The sequence below is a fragment of the Grampus griseus genome (assembly GCF_964374135.1).
Source record: "Grampus griseus genome assembly, chromosome: 10".
Taxonomy (NCBI): domain Eukaryota; kingdom Metazoa; phylum Chordata; class Mammalia; order Artiodactyla; family Delphinidae; genus Grampus; species Grampus griseus.
Genome location: NC_139004.1, coordinates 33,234,324 through 33,257,180, shown reverse-complemented (window position 1 = coordinate 33,257,180; position 22,857 = coordinate 33,234,324). Strand labels below are relative to the sequence as shown.

Here is a 22,857-nt window from a genome sequence, read left to right as displayed (position 1 = left end):
GACCAGCTTGGGGACCATCTCCCAACATCATTCAGAGTCAGAAAATTTCCACACTGTTCATCTCCACCCTGCAGGTCTTCAGGAGCCAGCCCTGCTTCCTCATTTTCATCCCTTTACCATCCTGGAATAGAGAGCAATAACTCAGCCTGCATCGCAGGTGGGAACACTGAGGCCCATCCAGAGATGCTAAGTGATTTGGCCAAGATCACACAGTGAATCAAGGATTGAGATGTGGATATGAACATGGATTTTTTTTTTTTTTTTACTCCCAATCTAGGGTATACACTACAGCCAAAATATAAGAACCTGTCCTCAGGGAGGAAGTCTTCCCCACGAGGGAACAGTGAGCTGAAAGGATCCCTTCTCCCCACTTTCCTCCCTGCAAGACATTTTACTCTTCCTCAGTTGATCCAAGCATATCACTGTAGCTGCAACCGGGATGCTTTAAAGATGTATTCATCAGAACTAGCTGGGTGCGGCCCTGGAAATAAGAAGGTAGGCTCAGAAGACCTGGACTTAAATCTTTGTGTGATCTTATACAAATCACCTTTCTGAGCTGCAGGGCCCTGACCTGCAAAATGAACACAATAATACACACCCGCGTGAGACTGGCATGAGGACCAAAGGCGATAATGAGAGGCTGAGTGCCTGAATGACCCCAAATGCTATAAAAGCTGGGAGCTGCTCCTGGGGAGGCAGCACCTTATTCCTCTCTGGATTCTTGGTGTTTACTACAGTAGTGCCTGGCATGTAGGAGCCCTAGATAAATGTTGATAAAAAAAAAGAACAAAGTAAACTCTTTGCATTTAAATCATGTATGTTTGTGTGATGATAATAATAATGTGTGTTTGCTATTTATCAGTTATCACTGCCTTTCTTTGTGGACACAGGCACTACTACGGCTACCCTGTGCTTTACATCACTGGAAAAATGACTGAATTAAAAAAAATAACTTCTGGATAAGAATGCTTTTAGTAATAAGCCTAATAGGTAGGGTGACCATATAGTTCACCTATACTGGGGCACTTTGGGAGTGAAAGGGAAGGCAGTAGTAATTATGCCTGGACAACAGATATAAACTATGATTATCCTGGGCAAACCAAAATGCTTGGACATCTTACTCATAGGACGCAAAGCTGCTCAGAACTCTCCGGAGGGGAGAGCCCCAAATCCTCCAAATCATCCTAACTCCTATTCTCTACCCCAACCATGGAAGGGGTCCCCTACCTTCTCATTCCCACCACCCACCTGCACTGGGAGCTGTGTTCAGATCAGGTCCCCAGCGTTCTTAGGTTCCTCATTTTCAGCATCTAGGTGACTCTGACCCACACTTCTGCTGCCCTGAGAATGTCCTAGAATGTTTGCACTGCCCCAGACACGAAAACCCATGGCCCCGGCTAAGCACCCACCGTGTCAACTGCAAAAATCATCCAGCCCCTCCCGATGCTGTCCCAGCTCAGGGATTATTCCAGGGGCAACAGTCATCTCTCATTAGTTTCAATAGTCTTAAAACCAGTTCTTCTGCTTCTGCTCTTTCTCACCTTTGCTCTGTTCTCAACAAAGCAGCCTGGGTGATCCTACAGAAATATGTCAGACCATGTGTCCCATCTTTTCAAAGATAATGGCTTCCTATCTCACTCAGAGAAAAAGCCAAGGTCCTTATAACAGTCCCTAAGGCCCCAGCCTACTTAGCCTTTGTTTATCTCTCTGACCTCATCTCCTAGGACTCTCCAGCCATGTGTATGTCCTTACTTGTTCCTCAAACACACCAGGAAAGCTTCCACCTCAGGACCTTTGCACCTGCTTTGCCCCTCCCTTGGAACACTTTCCCCTTAGATAAGCTTATGAGTATTTCCTTCACCTTCTTCAGATCTTTTCTCAATTATTTCCTTCTTCAAAGTTCTTCTCTGGCCACCCTATAAAAACATGTCACTCTGTCCCCCTTCCCTGCCTTTTCTCCTTAGCACCACCAAATAGACCATAGATATTACTTATCCTGTATATTATTCAACCCCCTCAAGCTCTGTGAGAGCAAGGATTTTCATTTGTTTTGTTCTTTGCCATACCCCAGTACCTGAAACAGCCCCTAGCATATAGTAGATGCTCAATAAATATTTGTTAAATGAATAAAGGACCAACTGAGAGGGGACATACATGGCAGTTGGACATTTGGCCTCAGGAGTGAAAAGGCCTGGTTTTAATCCTGGCCCTGCCATTTTGGGGCTTATGACCGTAAAAAGGCCCTTAACCCTTCTGTGCATCTTAGTTTCCTCATGTGTAACATGGGATAATCCACATTGCCTCCCAGGACTATTGAGAGCATTAAGTCCAATTTCACATATAAAACACTAAACTCACTGCCTGGCCTCTTTCCAAAACTAAGCTTAGTAAATGGCAATAGTGTTACTTCTGGAGGCGCCCAGTCGATGTGACGTTGCTTATGCATCATAACAGGTAAATCAGCAACCACTCCCTTTGAGTAACAACTCACAGTTTCTTTCCCAATTTGCACTACTCATCGCCCCCTGTCTCAGGACCCTTTTTCCCTGAACCCAAGTCTCCCCAACCAAGCTGGCCTGGGTCTCTTTGCAAATGCCCCTTTCAACACAAGCCTTGTCCTGCTTAAACCTCTGAGAGAGCTTCCCTCCGAAAACTCACCCACCCTAGGTCCCTTCCACGATCTCCCCAGGCGACCTGGGTGGGAAAGAAAGGTGAGGGATACATGGTGAGGGAGGGTGAGAACAAAGAGAATATGCATACATGTGTGACCTGGTGCGGGGAGGGAGAGCAGGCCAAGCCATCCCCACCTGCCAGCTTCCTGTCTGCTGCTGATAAATAGGGGATACCGATGGCCAGATTTTCCATTCCCCCCATCCCGGCACCCGCCGTCACTCAATTAAAAAAAGACAGAGCGAGAGAGCCTGGGGGAGGGGCCTCTGGTTATAAAGCCTGTGGGCCAGCGGGTGAGCACACTCCCGGACGGCCAGATCCTTTTCCTGTCACCCCCAGGCAGATTTAGCTGCTGACAGCTGCTTGGGACTCTGCCTCCAGGCCTTGGCCCAGACCCACCGTCTCTCCTCTCTCTCAGACTCCCAAGCCTCAGCCCCTCCATGGCCCAGAAAGAAGAGACCGCCGCGGCCACGGCGCCTACCTCGCAGGATGGCGAGGATCTGGAGAACCTGGAGGACCCCAAGAAGCTGAAGGAACTGGAGGAGCTGCCGCCCTTTGAGATCGTCACAGGGTGAGAGCTGGGTGTGCACTGGGTTCCTCCTCCCTAGAAGAGCACTGGCTGGGGACAGGCTGAGAGCTGGGTGTGCACTGGGTTCCTCCTCCCTAGAAGAGCACCAGCTGGGGACAGGCTGGGGGGACTTAGGATGGTAAGAGTAGGGATTGGGGTCACCATGCTGCAGCCATGAGAGTGCACAGGTGTGCACAGCAGGGGCTGCAGGGGACGCAGCAGCAAATCTCTCTTGGCTTCTCAGACACCTCCAGTCAGGGGAGGTGGGGAAACTCCGTGGAGGCCAGGGCCCAGAGGAGGAAACTACCCCGGAGGCATCACTTGCCTCTCTGGGTAGAGGTTGTTTAGTCCCAGGGAATTTGGTAAAAACATGGGATGCCACCGGTACATTTCAATATGGTCCCAAAGTAGCCCCTCCCTCAACGTCTCTCTCTGCTTCTGAGTGGGCCTCTCCTCTACCTGTATGTCTCTCACTCTTTCTTTAGAGCTTCTCCCTGGAGTAGAAGATCCTAAGACAGGAAAGACAGATCCATCCTTTCCCAAGCTAGAGTGAGAAGCGTTTTGTTTGTTTTTTTTTTGCTTGCTGAATCATTTCTGAGTCTCCCCAGGGGCTGCCTACATCGCCCCCCAGGGAAACAGAGAAGTAACAGGCCAGGCCCAGAGCTTCTGGGCAGAGGAGGGGTTCCAACACCCTCAGCCACAGCCTGCAGGAAGCGGAATCTAGAGCAAAGAGTGTTGAGCTCCAAAGAGGGGGCTGCACACAGGGTCCCCCTGTCTTCTCCAGATTATGCCACTTCCAGGAATGAAAGCAAGCTGTCTTCCTCCTCTTCCCTCTCTGTCCCTTTGGCAGAAGATTCTGCTAAGTTCCTAATCAAAGAATAAGAAGGAAGTACGTGGGGCCACTAGGATTCCTTCACGGGAGTCTCCAACAATGCCCACAGCAGACGAAGGGCCACAGGAAGAGAAACTTCAGGAAGAACCGAGGCCTGATGCCTTCAAGGGGCAGAAGGGGCCCTGGGAGGCAATTTGGACTTGCTGTTTGAAGCTGGGCAAGTGCTTTTCCAGTCCTGGCTGCAGTTTTTTCATTCGTAACATGAGGAAGTTATGCTAGTTGATTCCCAAGGTCCCTTCCAACTCAGATATTCTCCGATTTCTAACAGAACCTGAGGGAAATGCATCCTAGTTCCTGAGGCAAGGCTTAAGGAAAGAGCCCCGGAACTTGCACTCACCCATGGCCAACCAAGTAATGTCCCCTTCAACCCAGGATTAAAGGAGCAATGGGGCACAGATTAATACATTCACAGGGAGAGCCTAGGGCCACCAGGACAGGAGAATCCTTGATTCCGGTGGCTCTCTGTGGAAGGAGATCCTTCTTCTAACACCTAAACATGCTGGTCCATGCTGGCCTTGGTCACATACACACACACACAGGCACACGCACACCCACTCTGCACAGTGTCGTGATCTTGTGATCTCCCCGGCACAGGGGCAGGGTTGCTTCAGAACAGAATTAGAGTATGTTTGTTGAGTTGAATGTGCTTTGAGGTCTCAGCGTGGTTGGTTTTGAAAGGTTCAATCCTCTGATGTCACTTCATGTGTCTGGGGCTTTATAATCTCAGCACACTTCCACAGGCCTGAGTGCCTTCAGGCCTCGGCACAAGGCCAGGAGAGGAGCTATATCATTGCCGCTCTACAGATGGAGAAGCTGAGAGTAGGGGAGATCCAGTCATGGCTCCAAGACCACAGAAACAGTAAGTGGCAAGTTTTCTGACTCCACCCTAGCATCCTTTCCACTGATCTCCCAAACAGAGCTCCAGCTCTCTCCATCCTCGAGATGGTGAGGCTCAGAGGCTTCCCTGACCCAAGGCTCAGAAAAAAAGGCACAGTAGGGCAGCTTTCTGGGTGCTCTGAGAGCAGTTCAGGAGGGAGGCGGAGCCCTTCGTGTTTCCCAGCCACAAGGAACAGCTGTGGAGATCTGTCTCCTGGGCCCCTCCAAGTAAACAGACAGCTTAAAATAGCCTAGAGATGTGGCTGTGTCTGTGCCGGGACAGGAAGAGGGAACAGCTCTCCTCTCTCGCTCTCCAGGCGCCCTGGCATCAAAGGACCAGCAGAGCCTGGACTTCCACGGGGGAGAGGTCTAGCCACACTGACTCTTAGAACAGGGCCCCAGACTAGAACCGCAGATGGCTTTTCAGGAAACAGTCTGAGGGGAGGAGGGGGTACTGGGTAGGAATAAGGAGAGACATGCCCACTTATCGTGATTCTTGTTTGAATAGGGCACTCGGGAAAGAAAGCAGATCTAAAGGAATTCCCTGGTGGTCTAGTGGTTAGGACTTGGAGCTTTCACTGCCGAGGGCCCAGGTTCAAACCCTAGTCAGGGAACTAAGATCCCACAAGCCTCGTGGCATGGCCAAAAAAAAAAAAATAGAAAGCAGACCTAAGAACATTAAAAATAAGGTGGTAGGGCTTCCCTGGTGGCGCAGTGGTTGAGAGTCCGCCTGCCGATGCAGGGGGACACGGGTTCGTGTCCCAGTCCGGGAAGATCCCACATGCCGCAGAGTGGCTGGGCCCGTGAGCCATGGCCGCTGAGCCTGTGCGTCCAGGGCCTGTGCTCCGCAACGGGAGAGGGCACAGCGGTGAGAGGCCCGCATACCGCAAAAAAAAAAAAAAAACACACACACACACACAAAAATAATGTGGTAGAAAGTGCTAGAGAAAGGTCTATAACCGTGGCAGTGTGCCCAGGCCCGCTCATGCCTCTCAGCTGAGAGTCAATTGGGTGCATCTCTTACCAAGTCTGTGTTCACTAAATCCTGTTGGTTTCCTGAAATCTCCATAATGGGTGTGTTTACAGGAATCAGCAAATGTTAGAAATCAGGGCTTTTAAAAAAATTTTCTTTCAGAGAGCTGTTAAACCAGCGCAGCACTGAAAGAGAGAACCCTCTGAACAGGAGGAGAGCAGAGGAGGGATGTGCCTAAGGGGTAAGATCTGAGGCCCGGAGAAGGTACCATCCATCGGTACCAGGTTTAATTTCTCGAGTGTCGACTGCTGTCCAAAATCTGAGAGGTTGGATTACTCAACCTATCTTTCAGATGAGGAAACCAATCCTCAGAGGGAGAAATAATTTGCCCAAAGCTAGTGGATGGAGTAGGGTGTGAACCCCAAGACTCTCTGATTTGCATCAGACAGTGATGCAAGTGCATCTAAAAAGGCCATAAAGAAGAGTCTTTTATATTCAACAAATATTTTCTGAATAGGAGACATTTGTTTACTGCCTGTTTCCCCCAGAAATATTTAACCTCCATGAGGACGGGGACTCTGCCTTTTAGCTGCTTTCCCTAGCACCAAGAATGGTACCCAGCTCCTAACTGGTACTCAATAAACATTTGCTGAATAAGTGAGTGAACTCATGATCGAGCACCTATTGTGTGGTAGGCTCTCTGCCAGACATTCGGGTAGGGAATTAATTGCGGGGAGGGCTTCTTGAGGAGGGAAGTTCAGGAAATATATACGAAGATCTAGCAGCGCTAGGCTCACAAGAGAATTCCACTGGATCATGCCTGCCTCTTAACTCAGCATGCTTGAGGGAAGCTCTGGGGCGCCGGAACGGGTTGGCTCCCCATGTCTCCACCCCAGCTGCAGCCCTGCCTGGCAGCTCCCCTTGCTGTGTGTTTGTCTTTATCTCTAGTTATGTTATGTACGATTTTACATAAGCTGAACCTGCTATCAAAGGGATTATTCTAGAATGGAGATAAATGGCACAGGCGACGAGTCTCCTTCCAACCACTTCTCTAGCCCCCAGGAGTTTACTCCACCCATGTGAGGAATGGAGAGGAGAAGCAGGGTTCAGAGAAGGGCCAGGCAAAGAGTGAGGGGCCTTCGACACCACTGTTGATGCCATGGCCCCTCACCCCTCACCTGGAGTCTGGAGCAGGCTGGGAAAGTTTGTTCTATAAAGAACAGAAGACGGCCACTGACTCTGGCCACCCTGGCCTCCACTGAGGGTTGGGGGAAGGTGGAAGCTCATGTGCAGAGATGGTGTTTCCCCGGGAAACAGGGCGGGCCCAGGGCTTTGGGAATCCCATCCAGAACTGTCAGTCAGGAGCCAGCAGTTCCTCAAACCCCTTCTTAGCTCTAGGAAGTCGGGCTGTTAGAACTCTCAGCTTCCCTACACTCCTCCTCTGACGATGCCCACTCCTAGCATCTTCTTTGAAAAGTGGTCTGGAAAAGGGAAAAGGAAACTGAAACTGGCAATTCTGCCTCTTACAAGTAGGTCACGAAAGGTCTCGTGAGCAAAGCGGAAACAAGTCAACACTCAATTACCTGTGAGTAGATTTTCTACTCCATGGATTATTTGGGGGCAAATGTTTAAACTTGGAGTAGCTTCCACTGCCCTTCAGGTTGCTTCCTTTCACTGTCTAGATTTATGCTTAGGAAATGCAAATGTTTTTTAATGTGAAAGTGAGAATATATATATATATATATATATATATATATATATTGCATTGACTCACATCTCTTCTCCCTCCATCAAGCAGACCTTTGTCCCACTTTTTTCTAGATATAAGGATCCTCCACGTCCTGCCTAGAGAATTGCCCAGAAACCGGGGTCTAAGCAGATGAAGTATGAATGGCCTTGTCTGCAGAAAGTATGAGGAAGTGGTGCCGAAAGAGGTGCTGAAGTTGGCAGGAGGGGGTAGGAATCATGCTGTTGGTTTCTGTGCTTAAAGAAGGGACTGAGTCCAGGTGAAGGAATCTACCATCAGCATCTCTCTCCTGACCACCACTCCAACACACACACACACACACACACACACACACACACACAGACACTTTAGCAGTAAAATATCTGCTGGGGTTGACAGCAACGGGCTATAATATAAGTAAGTGTGGTACTTGGGCATATCATGCTACTAGAAAATAAAAGATGTTTGTGATTATCTACGAAATCACTGTCACTATTTCCTTCCTTCCACTAGTGGGCATAATAGTGTTATGTGATTCTATAATATAACCCAAGATGGCCATGTTGGCTAGCTCTCTGGAGAAATTTCAGACCTCTGCTGCCTCTATTCTGGTAGCCCTCCAGGGCCGAGCTGTTTCAGTCTGTGGGAAGCCCAAAGAACCTCATTCAACCTTTATGCTCCTTCTAGAAGACCAAGAATCCCACGGGGAAGGCAAGCACGCTTAATCTCTGGGGAGCCAGGACCTTCCGTGACTTTCCCTTTTGCCCCTTGGATGCACTTCCGTTCCTGAGGTCCCTAGTCCAGAAGGCCCTGCTGAGGGACAGGGTAGACCATGGGGCTGTTGGCCCATGGCGGTGGAAACATATTTACAGAGAGGTGAAAATTCTTCCTCTCCCTTGGGTTTCCGGTTTCTCTGGGTCCTCTCCTCTTGCCTAAAGAAGAGGAGGATGGGCTGAGAGAAGCATCAGTTGTAGACCATCCAGCCAACCTGCAACTGCACACTGGGCCACACATGTCCTCTCGGCTGGGCTGTACTTGGCAGAGTTGGAGCAATACTTCGGGGTTTCCAGAAGGAAACCTGAGGGACCAACAGGCAGCTATTGTGGAAGCCCCCAAGCCAACCAAGCAGCCATGAATCCTTCCAAAAGTTTTACCTGAGAATCCATCCTACAGGTAGCTCTGGATTGGACTTGGGGAAGTGGTCCGGCAAAAGGCCTTGAAGAAAGGAAATCCAAAAAAGAGGGGATATATGTATACCTATAGCTAATTCACTTCGCTGTACAGCAGAAACTAACACAACATTGTAAAGCAACTATACTCCAATTAAAAAATAAACAAACAAAAACAGTTTCAGCAAGGAAGGTAAGCTCTGTGCTTCTCGGGAGAAAAAAAAAGCCACTCTAGGAAGTGAAGGGATCATTTAGCAACTGGCTGAGTTCAGGAGTGGTCTGGTGGGGTGGGCTTAATGGGGGAAAGCCCAGTGTAAGTGAATTCCCAGCAGGGATTGAAAGAGGACAGGGGAATCATCTGGCCGTCCATCCTCCCCAAATGTTAAGTAAATATAAACACATTCAACCAGGGACAGAGGGACTTAGGGAGCTAAAGATAGTACCCGAAGGAATCCCAGGGCTGGGTCCCCAAACACATCCATCTCCACAATGGAAACTTAACCTGACAGCAGGGGACATGGAAAGCTGGCTGGAGAAAATGTGGTGATGGGGGACGGAAGGACTGCAGGAAAATGGCTCAAGTTTCCTCAGCTCTTTGGCACCTGCTACTTACCCCTAAGAAGCCAAGACCCTGGGATACCAGGGATCCCTCTGCAGCCCAGGGAGTTGGGTGACCTCTCTGGGGGAAGGGAAGGGGTGTAGAGAAGCAAGAGCAGAGTTAATGGTTGCCATAGGGTATCTTCTGGGGCAACCACAGAGATTACATTTTTTAAAAGAAAACATTCAGCCTCTCCAGCTGGTCCTCATCCACTCCTCTCCTTCTGACCTTTTCAATCTCTCCTGTTGCAGCCTCTTCATTCTCCTTGGACTTCGAACCTGCACAAATCTTCCCTATTTTAGAAAAACATGCACATACACGTAAAGATGAAAACAATCTTCACCTCTGATGCTTTCTTTAGGCCCTCTCCTTTTTTCTCCCCTTATTACTACTAAACTTTGCAAAACACCTGGGCTTTTTATGCTGCTTTCATTTCCTAATCATCCATCTCCCCTTGGACATATTCATTACCAAGTCTGGTGCTCTAAGACACCAAATGGGCTTTCTAAATTCCAGGCTTTTCCCCCAGCTTCCCTCTCTCTGCCTAATGCCACCCCGGTACTCCTCCATGGACCTCACTTTCATGATACCTTTCTTTCCTCAGGAACCTGTAACACTTCTCTATTGGCTACTGAGTCAAGGCTAAACTCTCAAGAACCTTCATCACATGTCCTCCACTCTACCTCTTCATTTTTAGTAGTCCTCGACTGTTCTCAGCTGTCTTCTTTACATCTTTTCTTTCCAGCTATAATCTAGCTGCTAGATTACAAGCATCTGGAAGGCAGAGGCCAAGTCTTTTAACTTTTATACAAGTTAATTCATATCAAGGTATCCTTAGGTAGTCTGGCCTCAAAGATAAACATTCTTGGACACTTACATGACAACCCTTCTTTCACCTGAGGGAAAAGACAGACTTGAGAAAAACGGTCCTTGGGAGAGCCTGGGACTGCAAGTTTTAGGCCATCCTGTACCTAAGATGCAATATCCGTGACTGACAAGGAGAGATATGAAAGCATGAAATGTTCTTGCTCTGTCATGAGATATTTTACAGGCTTGCTACTTTGTAAAATTACTATTTGAACACTGCTTTTCAAACCTGGCCACATAGAATCATCTGGAGCACTTTTTTTTTTTTTTTCGCGGTATGCGGGCCTCTCACTGCTGTGGCCTCTCCCATTGCGGAGCACAGGCTCCAGACACGCAGGCTCAGCGGCCATGGCTCACGGGCCAGGCCACTCCACAGCATGTGGGATCTTCCCGAACCGGGGCACGAACCCGTGTCCCCTGCATCGGCAGGCGGGCTCCCAACCACTGCGCCACCAGGGAAGCCCTGGAGCACTTAAAAAATGCTGATGCCTGGGCCTCCTCCAAATGTTCTCATTTAATTGGCTTGGCGTGGGGCCTGGGCATGGACATTTGTAGCTCCTCAAGCGGATTCTAACGTACAGCCAGGTTAAAGAGTCACTGATTTAGAAATGTGAGCGTGTGCTGTGTGCTGGGAGTGAAGGTGGAGTGTTTGGAGACCTGTGCTAATGAGGTGTCCAGGATGCACACCTCACTCCAAATTCTCTCCTCTCCTTTAGATAAACATTTGAATTCCTTCGTGTCTTTTTGTCACTGCTGTCAGCGTAGGCAAGTCCTGTTTCGGTATTGAGAGTGAATGCGTCTCAGAGGTACTTATCTTGGAGAGCCATCCACTCCATGCTAGTCCTAGAACAAGAACTCATCATTCTCTCTCCTTCCCTGTGCCTTTGCCTCCTTGACCCACAGGGAGCGGCTGCCTGCCAACTTCTTTAAGTTTCAGTTCCGGAATGTGGAGTACAGCTCCGGGCGGAACAAGACCTTCCTCTGCTATGTGGTTGAAGCGCAGAGCAAGGGAGGCCAAGTGCAGGCCTCGAAGGGATACCTAGAGGACGAGCATGTCGCCGCCCACGCGGAGGAAGCCTTCTTCAACACCATCATGCCAGCCTTCGACCCGGCCCTGCGCTACCTGGTCACCTGGTACGTGTCCTCCAGCCCCTGCGCGGCTTGCGCTGACCGCATCGTCAGGACCCTCAACAAGACCAAGAACCTGCGTCTGCTCCTCCTGGTGGGGCGGCTCTTCATGTGGGAGGAGCCTGAGATCCAGGCGGCCCTCAGGAAGCTGAAGGAGGCTGGCTGCAAACTGCGCATCATGAAGCCCCAAGACTTCGAGTACGTCTGGCAGAATTTCGTGGAGCAAGAAGAGGGTGAATCCAAGGCCTTTGAGCCCTGGGAGGACATTCAGGAGAACTTCCTGTACTATGACGAGAAGTTGGCCGACATCCTGAAGTAGGCGAGTGGGCTCAGCCTCACGTGAGTCTTTTCAATGTTAACTTGGGTAGAAGGTCAGGCGGAACGAGTGGTCTCTTTGATTTTCCTTTGATAGGATTTCATCTCTGTTTTTGGTTGGTTGTAAAAACATTCTTAGAAGATCCCTCCTTCTTTTCTCTTTCTTCTCAATTCCTCTCCCTAAATCCTTTTCTCTCCTACTCTTTTATATCAAACTGATTTTCCCCATAACTTGGAGTGCTCAAGGGTGACAGGAATCCAGAAGCTTTGATGAGACAGAATGACTTTCATAGTAAGATTTAGACGGTGCAAGGACCTGTTACTGAACAGCAAAGATATTTCAGCCCCCTAAGCATGTCCCCATGTCCACCTGTTCAGACTTACTAACTCTGGACACCTTCTAGACGCCCTGCCGCCACCCCATTTGCAATCTTACCATTCCATTTTTCTCTAATGTAGGTTCTGCATTCCTACAGGGGCATTTTTTTTTTTCATTTTTGGTACTTTTGAAAGTCCCCGAATGGATCTGTATTCAACTTTTTGGGGGCCAGAGAAGCTTTCATGTTTTCAGACGAATGGTTCTGCTTTGAGGGAGACCAATAATTGCTGTTTGAATGTACAATGCAAGAACATTTCCCTAATGTTGAGAAGACCTCATCAGAACTCGCAGAAAAATGAATGCGGGGAATGAGGATAATATAGCAACAAGTTCTGCTATACAGCAATGTTTAAAGGTTTAAAAGATGTTTGTAAATTAGGCAGCAGCTCAGAAGTAGCCTCCTACAGATATCAAGATGTGATAGGAGAACTGGAAGTAAAGATTAGCTATTTAAGCAAATAATTAGGACACGATTAAGGCAAATTTGGCCTCTTGCTGAGGGTAAATTAGACTCTTAGAGAAACAGGCCGATTGCCCTCAGGAAAGAGGGTAAAGGATCCTTTACTACCTCCTTTTGAATTTCATCTGATCTAGTTTGCTCCCATAGAAGTGCAATGACTAAGTCTCTTTACAAGACCTGAGTTACCGATCAAAATTTTCCCGTAACAGAGAAAGGGTCTTCACCACCCTCTTATCCAACTTTAATTCTGGAACACCTCACTTATTAATAAAACATGAAAGCGGCATGCTTCCATGAAGATATTAAACTTATTTTTGGTGTCTCACACTCGTAATAGTCTAAAGAGATGTTGCTTCATGGACACGTTTTGGAAACGTAAGTGTTCAGGGCTTGATGTTGGCAGGTGTTTGCTATTAGACATGCACACAGGGTGCCTGATCATTCTCCAGCTGAGCGTTCCCCAATCCATGAAGACAGAGTTTTTGGCCATTTCTTACAAAAAGCAGGACCCATTCACTGAATTCAGTGAGACTATGGTCAGGTAATGCCACACGGTACTTTGCTCACACAAAATAAGACCCCTCTGAGTGGTGGTGAGTAGTAATACAAACAGATTTCTAAGGATGGCCTCTGAAAATACAAAATTAACTTAAATTCCTCGAAGATTTTATTAGTATAGGGACTGTCACTCGTAATTATAAACCCTACATAGATTATGTAGAATGATGACTGGTAGCCTAATTTTAACTCGTGTACTTTCTTCTTACGCATCTTTCAGAGTCACAGGCCACTTCTTCCAGCTGCCCAACTAACCAGACGTCAGAGATGGATGTGTGTGTGTGTGTGTGTGTGTGTGTGTGTGTGTTGTCCATTAAGTCAAATAATTAAATAGCTAGGGCTTTCCTGGTGGCGCAGTGGTTGAGAGCCCGCCTGCCGATGCAGGGGACACGGGTTCGTGTCCCGGTCCGGGAGGATCCCACATGCCGTAGAGCAGCTGGGCCCATGAGCCACGGCCACTGAGCCTGCGCGTCCGGAGCCTGTGCTCCGCGACAGGAGAGGCCACAACAGTGAGAGGCCCGTGTGCTGCAAAAAATAATAATAATAATAATAATTAAATAGCTAAACCTGCTATAAAAATTAAGCATTTCAAGGAGGATTAAAAAGAGCCTTTAATTTTGGATAACTGAGAGTTATATCTTTTGCTAATCTAAATAAACAAGTAAAATAGATAAATCAGTTTGAGGGAAAAGTCCATTTCTAAGTCAAATTATTTTTAAATAAAATATTATTGGACATGTTCCACATTATAAGCCTCCTTCCATTAGTGTACATAACCGTATTATTGGACCCATTAACATGCTTCCCTGTACTCTATTTTAGTTGCTCATATTCCTGAAGGGAAAGGTTAAAATGTACCAAGTTAAAAAAAAAAATTGGCATGAAATCAAGTTGTCATCTAAAAGCAAAGAACTCTGCTTAATTAAAATACTCTCAAGAAATGAGCACTTGTTAAAGAAAATTTGTCTCATATTTCTTATTCCGTCTTTTTGAAAAATGACAGAATAGGATTTAACCATATATTTAACTCAAGATAACATATTTAAAGCAGATCTCTTCTGGGGCTTTCTCTGTGCGAACCACACCAAAACATGAATGAAACAAATCCAGTCCTGAGTAAACCGGAAATCACAGGAGACTATGGAGAAATTCAGGCACTTGCTGGCGAGGGCACAAAGAATCCCTAACTCAAAAAGAAAACCCTTCACTGCTTAGGGCCAGCAAGGCTCTCAGTAACATGCTTTCTGTTTTCTCACTAAGGTCTGTCTGCTGCCACCAAGAGACAGCAATGACACATGTGGCCATCTGGGACATGCCTGACTTCCCAATGCCACTTGGAGCTGGACAACATTTGACACGAACCAATCCTACTGCACAACGCCCTCCGAGGACTCAAAATACACTTATGCTGTAAATCATTTAAGCTGTGCCTCTCTCTCTAAGGCTGCTCTTGGGAAAGAGGAAAATGAGCTGCGAAGAGAGAAACGGCAACCATATACGGGCACCAGGCATCCACGGGGCTGCAGGTCCGCATTTCCCTCAACTGGGCTGCTTAGGTCAAAGAGCCTCAGACCCAAAGTCTGCACAGATCTTTGAAATATGTCCAGAAATGCATCTTAAGTTGGGTTCTTTTTTTTAAGAAAAACAGCAACATTAATAAAAGAGGTGGTGTGGTCTTTCTGTGACCAAGTTTTTTAAGGAACTTGGACATTTAGAAGTTATTATGGACAGTAAGCAAGTCCCAGGAATAGGGATGTCCCAGGCTATGAACCAAGCCATGACAATATATAAAGTGGGAGGAAGGCTTAAACCAGAACTTGCCTAGGCAACACAGGATGTACTAACTCTCCCATGCAGACTTCACACCTCGGTCTTGACCTTCATGAAATATTTTCTTCTGAGATTAGCTGTAAATGAGTACCTTTTCCCTCCTCTGAAGACAAGGAGTATGGCAGAGGATGAAACAAAAGGCACAAGAAATCTGTTTCTAAGGTATATAAACATCCCAAGTGCCAACTCATAGGCAATTAGCACCTTGATTAAAGAGGAAAGGACAAGAAGTAGGATTTCAATGTTCAGATACACATAATGTAAGAATAGTCAGTATGTGGTACTTGATGGCAACGGCAGGATGGTGTCAAAAGTCTCATTTCTTAAAAGGCTTGTTTGAGTCCTATGTAGAAGCAAAATTTCACATGTGAATTTCTGGGTGTTTCCCAAACTCTAACTAGGTTCCAGGAATAATGTGTCCATTCTGAGTATCAGGCCATGCCTCTTCCCCAGGCTTCAAGTGTGGTAAGTCATTGGAATTTGGCCCCAAGACTATCTGCAAATGACAAAGCACTTTATCACATCCCTGCTGAACTCCACTCACAGCCAGACCTCCACAAGACTAGTTTTGTTAAAGAAATATGAACGAGGCTCATACTCCATGAAAAAAATTAACCCTAATCCCTTAAAATGTAGAAGCAGCCTAGAAAATCAATGTTTTGACCCAGTGTTAAGATTTATTTGCATAGTTAGGCAAAATACTTGAATTCTAAGTTTCCTCTTACCACTCCACTCTCATTTTGTTTTGTATAGACATTCTCTCCCTTTTTTTTCCCCTTCAATTTTACTGTGTGTATGTGGACAGAAACAAAGCTCCAAAAAAGTCTTAGTCTAAAAGTTTGACAATGAACTTGCCCCCGGCACTGCCCCTACCCCCAACAACATGGAGAACTTGTCTGTTACACATAGATACAAAAGAAGTGAAATACTTTTTGAAACTGCTGCCTCATTCAGGCTGAGATGCAATAAAAACACAAGTCTAAGGTACAAAGATTATATTTAACCAGTGCTTTCCTGGTGTTTAACAAGCCGCTTCTAAAATCCAGTTCTTTTACACTTGGGAAAGCAGCAAGTCCTATGACAGACCCAGAATTCACTCTAGGGAGAAAATCAATAGGAGGTCTGTCTCTTTGAACTCAACACCACAGTAAGGGGGTGGAGGGTTTGAAATACTCTACTAGTTTTCCCCATACTTCTGATACTGAACCACTGGCTAAATCCATGAACCTTATTCTTCCACCATCGAAATCAAGAGTGGACAAAGCACTGCTCTCTTAGCTTAGAAGAAAAGGGAACTAATATTTACTGTTTTCGATCCCAGGTGGCTATACATCAGAATCCTCTGGAGCTTAAAAATACAAAGAAACCTGGCCACTCTCCCCCACCCCCCCCACTACCAAATTAGAATTCTTTTTGGAGGAAGTGGACCTTTATTTTTTTTAAGGAGATTCATATGGGTTTTGTTGAGAACTACTGATGTATTGACTCATTACTCCACACTAAGAACTTTGCCACATATTTCATAGTATTTTATTTGTTTCATGACTGAATTCAAACAGGTTCAATCACAGAACCTATGTGGTGGACAAAAGAGAGCAGGAGTTCACCACGGGGAGATTCTAAAAGCCTGCCTTTCCAGTGTGCTGACCCACAGTTCTTGCCCATTCTGATGTCTTATTTCTCACCTTGCTGCTCTTTGTACTGGACCCTCTATCTGACTCCTCCGGATTAAGTTACAGGTGAATCCTCCATTACCCAAGTCCAGAACAACACAGACATGTGCACAGAACCTCACTGCCCGCCCCCCCCGCCCAAGAATTTATTTTTCCATTCTTGTCACCACAAATTCCTTGTTAACAACATAAAACTCTTTCTTGTAATTTAAACAAAACTGAACCCATAATTCTCTCCTAGGATGAATATTATGACATAAGGATAATACCAGGTAAGTGCACAAATGACAAAAGATGCAAAATTAACTGAAATGTTCATCCTTCCTGAAATTTCTCTTAAACAGCAGAAGTAGAAGCAATGCTGACACCTAGTGGCAACCCAAACAAATCAAGTAGCATCCCTAGCAAAACAGGGGTCATAGGCCCAACATTTGGCTTCCCCACCTAGTATCAGGCCATCTAGGCCTTACCTTCCTGGAAAAAAAAAAAATTCCCAGCAACACTTCCCAAGCAATCCCTCCTCCAAATTCCCAGCCCAATCGTGAGAATACAGCAACCAAAGTCTGGCCTGTGAAACAGACTACTTCACATGAAACTTTCCTCTGACCATTTTAAGATCAGTTTGCTCAGTCCTAAGGCCCAGATGACACAGAAGGTAGACATATCCAAAATGCTCATCTGATCAGAGTGTGTACACAGTAATTCTGATGTCTGTTGCCTCAAAGATCTCCTCAATCATCGCAGATACATTTTCCCATTGCAGACGATCAAGACCACATCCAATCCTGAAAAAGACAAAACATCCCCACTGGTTGTGACGAAGGTATCTGGGAAAACACTCCTTCCCTCTTCCTCTAGGCTGCATCCACCCAAAGCCTAAGGTATCATCTGGTCTCACACCTATAGGCAGCCATGGTGGGAGCTGGGAAGTTAACTCCTATTGTGAGTCACCTAAGGCTGTTTCCTAGAGCGCCCTAACATCCAACAGCTGTCACTTCTCTTTTGCCTAATAAAGTACCACTTCCCAGTTACTTCAGGCTACGTTTAGAAATGTATAACTGCCGTGAGATGGAAGAACTTACTATCCTTCTATTTCTACTGATGAAAACTAGCTGTTGGTGGATGGCAAAAGGTTGGTATTTTTAAAATACACTTATGATAATGAAATGGTAGGAAGATAAAAAGGAGAATGACAAAGGACAGGATCTCTGCACACAGGAAGTCAAGAGGGAATGTTGGGAAATGCCAAGCTGATTGTAATTCGGATCTTTGCAGCACTCTGGTGAGAAACCCCAATCGGCCCACAAAACTCTTACTACCTGGCACCTTTCTTCCAAGATGTTACTTAACTGATCCTCAATATCCCTAGGGAAAAGAGATGCTTAAAATTGATAATTTTCTATAAATGTGGTTAAGTACCTGAAAAAATTGTGATTAAAAAAGTTTCTGGTACATAAGCGATGAACATATTAAAGACCAGCGTAACATAAGGGACCATGTAGCCATGCTCGTAAGTAACTTGGACCTTGGAATAAACCTGCATGCATGCTCAGCACTGACAAAACTAGTCTGACAAGAAGAGAAGAAGGGACCCCAAGCCTATTTCCTGAAAAGGAAACAAAGGGGATATTGAACCCCTAACGTCAGTCCCTTAAGTTCCCAATATCTAGGGTCTAAGACATTACATAAGGGACCTATCCTCTGGCTATTGTCCACACTGAACACAAACAAGCATGCAGTTTAAAAAGCAGTGGTAACTTACAACTTTCTTCACACAGAATTAACAGGTTTGGGACACCTGAAGTGGCCCAGAGAGAAATCACAATTGATCAGTCTTTGTTCTTTAGCTGTATTGCTTCAGAAATAGAGGCCAAGCTTCAGGTAGAGGATGCCCAGAATTCAACTAATGTCTGTGAACAATGGTTCCTCCCTACTAAGTAGGCTGAGGCAGGTCTGTGGTTTAATCATCCTGATTCATTCAGCCCAGGCTAAAAGATGAGCACACCTTAGGCTAAGATCTGACAACTTGTTTACTGATGATTTTTAAATGTTTTGAAATTTTTCCACCTTTAAGTCTGTATTTTAGGTTACATTAAGCTTTTAAGTCACTTGTCTTTGGGTAAGACAGTAAACCCCACTAATCAAGTCTTCATTTAGGGCCCTGGATTTCCTTGCCTTGGCATGGAGAGGTCGGTGACTCCATTCTTCAGACAGTGGGACTTCATGGCCTCTAAACTCTTCTGTAAGTTTTCATAAGTTGGCTTGTGTGAAGCCCTTTTCTTTGTAATCTAAGTACAAAGAACGAATTCAAATTTCCATTAGTCCAAAATGAGAGCCAAAGGAAAGTCATCATATTCTCCCAACATCCCGATAATTAAAATAGTAAGTATATTTTTATAGAATAGTCTAAATGACAAATGTCATACTGTCCCTTCCAGTTACGGGAGCTCCTCAGGAATCCACTACATAGAGCCTGAGAAACCCAGACACTGCCATATAATAAGCTTTCCTTTTCCCAAGAAAACCAGATTAGCAGGTATGCCTATTGTCTACTGTTTTTAAGCAAAGTAGGTGAAAGTTTCTGTGCCACTTCCAAGAGATAAGCCGCATATCTGTAACAAGGAAGAATCCATAACAGCTAAAAATTTCCTGTTAGGTTTATTTATTTAAAAACTGTGCTTGCCTTTTATTTCCCTATAAAAGAACAGAGACAAACTGGTAGCATTCCAAACAAGACTGGAAGTAGCATTAAGGACATTCAAAGAGGCTAGGACATGTCCCCACTCAGTGTGCTGTCCAAATCAGGCTTGTCGTGACTTGGCTATAAGTCATCCAGCACCATCGCCAAAAAGCTGCACTCTTTCTGAGGCCAAAGACCCTTTGGATAGTGGAAGAATCCCACACTGAGGAAGCAGGCAGGAAAGGAGATGAGTATTACTTGGCACTGCATTTGATTGGGAAGACTGAGAGAAAAACTCCTTTGGGCAATCTATCTCTTGAGACTTTATTGTCTCTATCTTACTATGATTAGGAAGGAATTAAACTATGGGAGGCATCCCTAACTTTTCCAAGTCTCACAGCACAGGTCTTTGGTGAATGTCACTACTCTTTCCCATGGAGCTGGGACGCAGCCTCATGTTCCTTTCTAATCCAGTGCACCAAATGGCCACCACTTCCGGATCTGAGTTGGCATGAGGTCAGCTTTTTGACATCTCTGGTTGTCTGGAATGAAACACTGTGATCGACATAAATGCAGTACAGCCCATTGGTTTACCAATCCTTAGAACTTACTGAGAATTGGCCCCATCTTACCAGGTAATATATATATCGCCCATCTCTCTTCAGAACAGCCACTTCTCCAGACTTTTTTTCTAAGAAAAACAGTTATTTAATAGTAAAAAAGAAAAAGAAAACCGAAACACTGATCTCCATTCTTAGATTTTTAAAAAATCTTTATAAATTTGAGTCTACTTCAGAACTAGAATTAATTTTCAACCCTGAAGAACACTTTGATCCTCATCAGCCTTCCTAAATACTGTATTCCTTAACTTCCAGCTTTCTTCTTAATGTTTTCTGAATCATGTTTTCCTCACACCCCATCTTTGGTCCTGCTGCATTTTCAAATATACCCTTACTTGTTCACTTAAAAAACTTTAATGTCTATTGCCGTGAAATGTTTTGGAATGCACAGCACTTTTTACTTGCCAAATGTGTTTAATAATAATCCTTTTACATACAAAAACAGCTAATGCGTTAAGCATTAAGGGGAACACAGATGTATTTAAAAGTTCTTAATTATTAAAGAGATTTCAATCAGGAAAACATGTCATGTTTAGAAATAAATATAATACAAAGCAGTAAGAAGTTGCTTTCTTAAAGGCTGGGATTAGAATCACCAGTGGAAACTTTGGTTCAGTAAGCCTGGACTGTGGTCTGAGCAACTGTTTCAGAACCCCACGTGTGATTCTGATACACATCTCTGGTTTAAAATCACTGGTAGAAAGTGATGGGAGGAGTCTGTAAGGAAAAGGTTCTAAACTCTTTGAAGCATAGCACAATATGGGTAAACAGAGGATCTTGAATGTCAAGCTAAAATCTGTGGACTTTGCTAAGCACTTCCGAGTTATTAAAGGTTTCAGAGAAACGGAGTAAAATTATCAAGAAAGATTTATAAAAGACGGGGAAGAAATTTAAAACTTTTACAAGAATTCAGGTTTCTTGTGATAAGGACCCAAACTAGAGGCCATTTTTGTAGAGGAAAAACTTAATCTGCAGAGTTAAAAGGACTCAGTAGTTAGGAACCCCATGTGTGCATGTATATCTTGTTTAATCATTAAGTATAACAAGAGCATCAAAAGATGCTCTAGCCAGGGCAGATAAGTTCAGCTGTTTTCAAAACTCACGTTGATTTAACAGTTCCTGCACCCCTCCAAATTTCTTCTTGAAGTGGACAGCTATCCCAGCGCCCATTCGACAGTCCTCACTGATACAGTGGGCTAAGGAGTCTGTTTTGGGGCATGCAAAAAGGTCTCCTTTCACATAAGTAATCTAAAATGTGCAAAGGGAAAGAAAAGTTTCATTAGTGACAGAAAAACACTAAGCTATTTCTTTTCCTTTACTGTGCCCACCACCACTTCTCCGTCCCTCCTTCATTTAAAGACAAATCCTCAGAATTTAATTTAAGGGGTTATCTAAAGCGAATTAAAGCATGTGCATAAGAAAGTGATGGGTGGTCTCTGCCTAGGACTGTATCAGCCTTTCTAAAGTAAATCAGCAGGAGAGAGAAAGACAATTCAATTATTGGTTTAATTAAAAAGTGTTTACGCTTTTGACCTCAATTATTCTGAATTTCAATTCACCAGTAAATTAATAGTTGTTACGCACTCTGCTTCCTTCTGAATCTTCATTAGGGCTGCCAGCCATGATACTGAGTCGCTATTTCCAGAATTTAAGTGTTTCTTCAACTATAAAAAGGGGAAAGTAAGTAAAAATACTTAGGCAACCTGAATATATTACTTTCAGACTGCCCTGACCACCCACGTACAAACATTTCCCCCCCACCGTTTATCGCTGAAAGTAAGTTCGCCTCTAGGAAGTAATGCAAAACTCTTCTGGGGTTAAGAAAAAGAAAGAATGCCGGGTTTCGGAGGCGGACGGGCCCCGCTCGCATTTCGCGCTTTCCTGGAGCGGAAGAAAGGCGGTCCTAGGACCCGCCTCCTCCTTTCCCCGCGCCCGCGCCGAGTAAGGCTGATTCAAGACAGTCTCCTTTTCCCTGCAAGATGCAAAAGTATTTCCCCATTGGATCTGGCCAAGAAGCAAAAAGGTGGGACTTGGCCACAGTCCCATTAAGCCGCATCTAGGGAGTATACAGGCCTGGGGGAGTGTACTGCCGAGGCGTGGGCAGGTGGAGAGGGAAGGCGTCCTCTCAAGGAAGGCTCACCCCCATCTTTTGGGGGGAGCTGCGGGAAGAAGTCTAGAGAGGCCTCCCATTCTCTGTTTCCTACCCTAGGGCGGATCAGCGAGGGCATGGGGCCTGTCCCGGGGTCCCGTGGTAGGGAGCGGGAAGGCTCGTGCAAAGCCTCAACGTACCGGGGTTACCCTTCACCTGGAAAGGAGTCGGCCGTTAGGAGGTCCCGCCCCGCGGGGAAAGGCTCTGGTAGGTGGGGAGCAGGAGAAGAGCCCAGATGTGGAGCCAATCCCGCCAAAGCTCTTAATTGCACGCACCTAAGATGGCCGCCCACCACCTGGGACCGGGGCGGAAACGACCCCTCTAGCTAGCTAGCCGAACCTGCACTCTTTGGTGATGGCCGCCGAACTTCCGTTGGTAAATTCCATAGAGTACCCCGCCGCCGCCCGGGCATGCGTAACGAGGCAGCGAGTTGGGTAGAACGGCGCTTGCGCATTAGCCCCAGGAGCGTGTCTCCAGGGGCCGCATAGGCGGGGGAGGGCAGTTGGCAAAGGAGTAACTTAGCGCCTGCGTGGTACTATGCTCAGGGCGGTGTTTGAAGGTTGAAGGGTTGAAGGGTCTGGCGTGTCTAGAAGGCGCCTGCGTATTCCTTCGGCCGGGGGGTGTGATCCAATCAGGGAAGTGGGCGTGGCTTCAGGGGACGCCTGAGCAGTGCTCCTTCAACTGGGGGTGGGGCGAGCCCGAGCTCGGGTTAGGGGGCGTGATCTC

At 46.1% G+C, this 22,857-nt stretch overlaps 2 protein-coding genes across 6 annotated transcripts; one reads left to right on the top strand and one right to left on the bottom strand.

Annotated features, from left to right (window-relative positions):
- Positions 1-2,936: 2,936 nt before the first annotated feature.
- APOBEC2 (apolipoprotein B mRNA editing enzyme catalytic subunit 2) lies at positions 2,937-14,855 on the top strand. Its single transcript, XM_082663313.1, has 3 exons — positions 2,937-3,241; positions 11,243-11,806; positions 14,440-14,855. The coding sequence occupies exons 1-2, from the start codon at positions 3,111-3,113 to the stop codon at positions 11,784-11,786; spliced, it is 675 nt and encodes a 224-aa protein (XP_082519439.1). The 5' UTR covers positions 2,937-3,110; the 3' UTR covers positions 11,787-11,806; positions 14,440-14,855.
- Positions 14,856-14,991: 136 nt separating this feature from the next.
- OARD1 (O-acyl-ADP-ribose deacylase 1) lies at positions 14,992-22,691 on the bottom strand. 5 transcript variants are annotated; one of them, XM_082663317.1, is made up of 6 exons: positions 22,407-22,691; positions 21,567-21,646; positions 21,086-21,230; positions 19,995-20,053; positions 18,858-18,970; positions 14,992-17,467 (listed from the first exon to the last, which is right to left on the bottom strand). In XM_082663317.1, exons 2-6 carry the CDS (start codon positions 21,603-21,605, stop codon positions 17,365-17,367), a joined length of 459 nt encoding a protein of 152 aa, XP_082519443.1. In that variant the 5' UTR covers positions 21,606-21,646; positions 22,407-22,691; the 3' UTR covers positions 14,992-17,364. The 5 variants fall into 5 exon arrangements, with proteins under 5 accessions (XP_082519443.1, XP_082519440.1, XP_082519442.1 ...); XM_082663314.1 differs by having other exon boundaries at positions 22,471-22,691; XM_082663316.1 differs by having other exon boundaries at positions 22,288-22,422.
- Between the last annotated feature and the right edge of the window lie 166 nt (positions 22,692-22,857).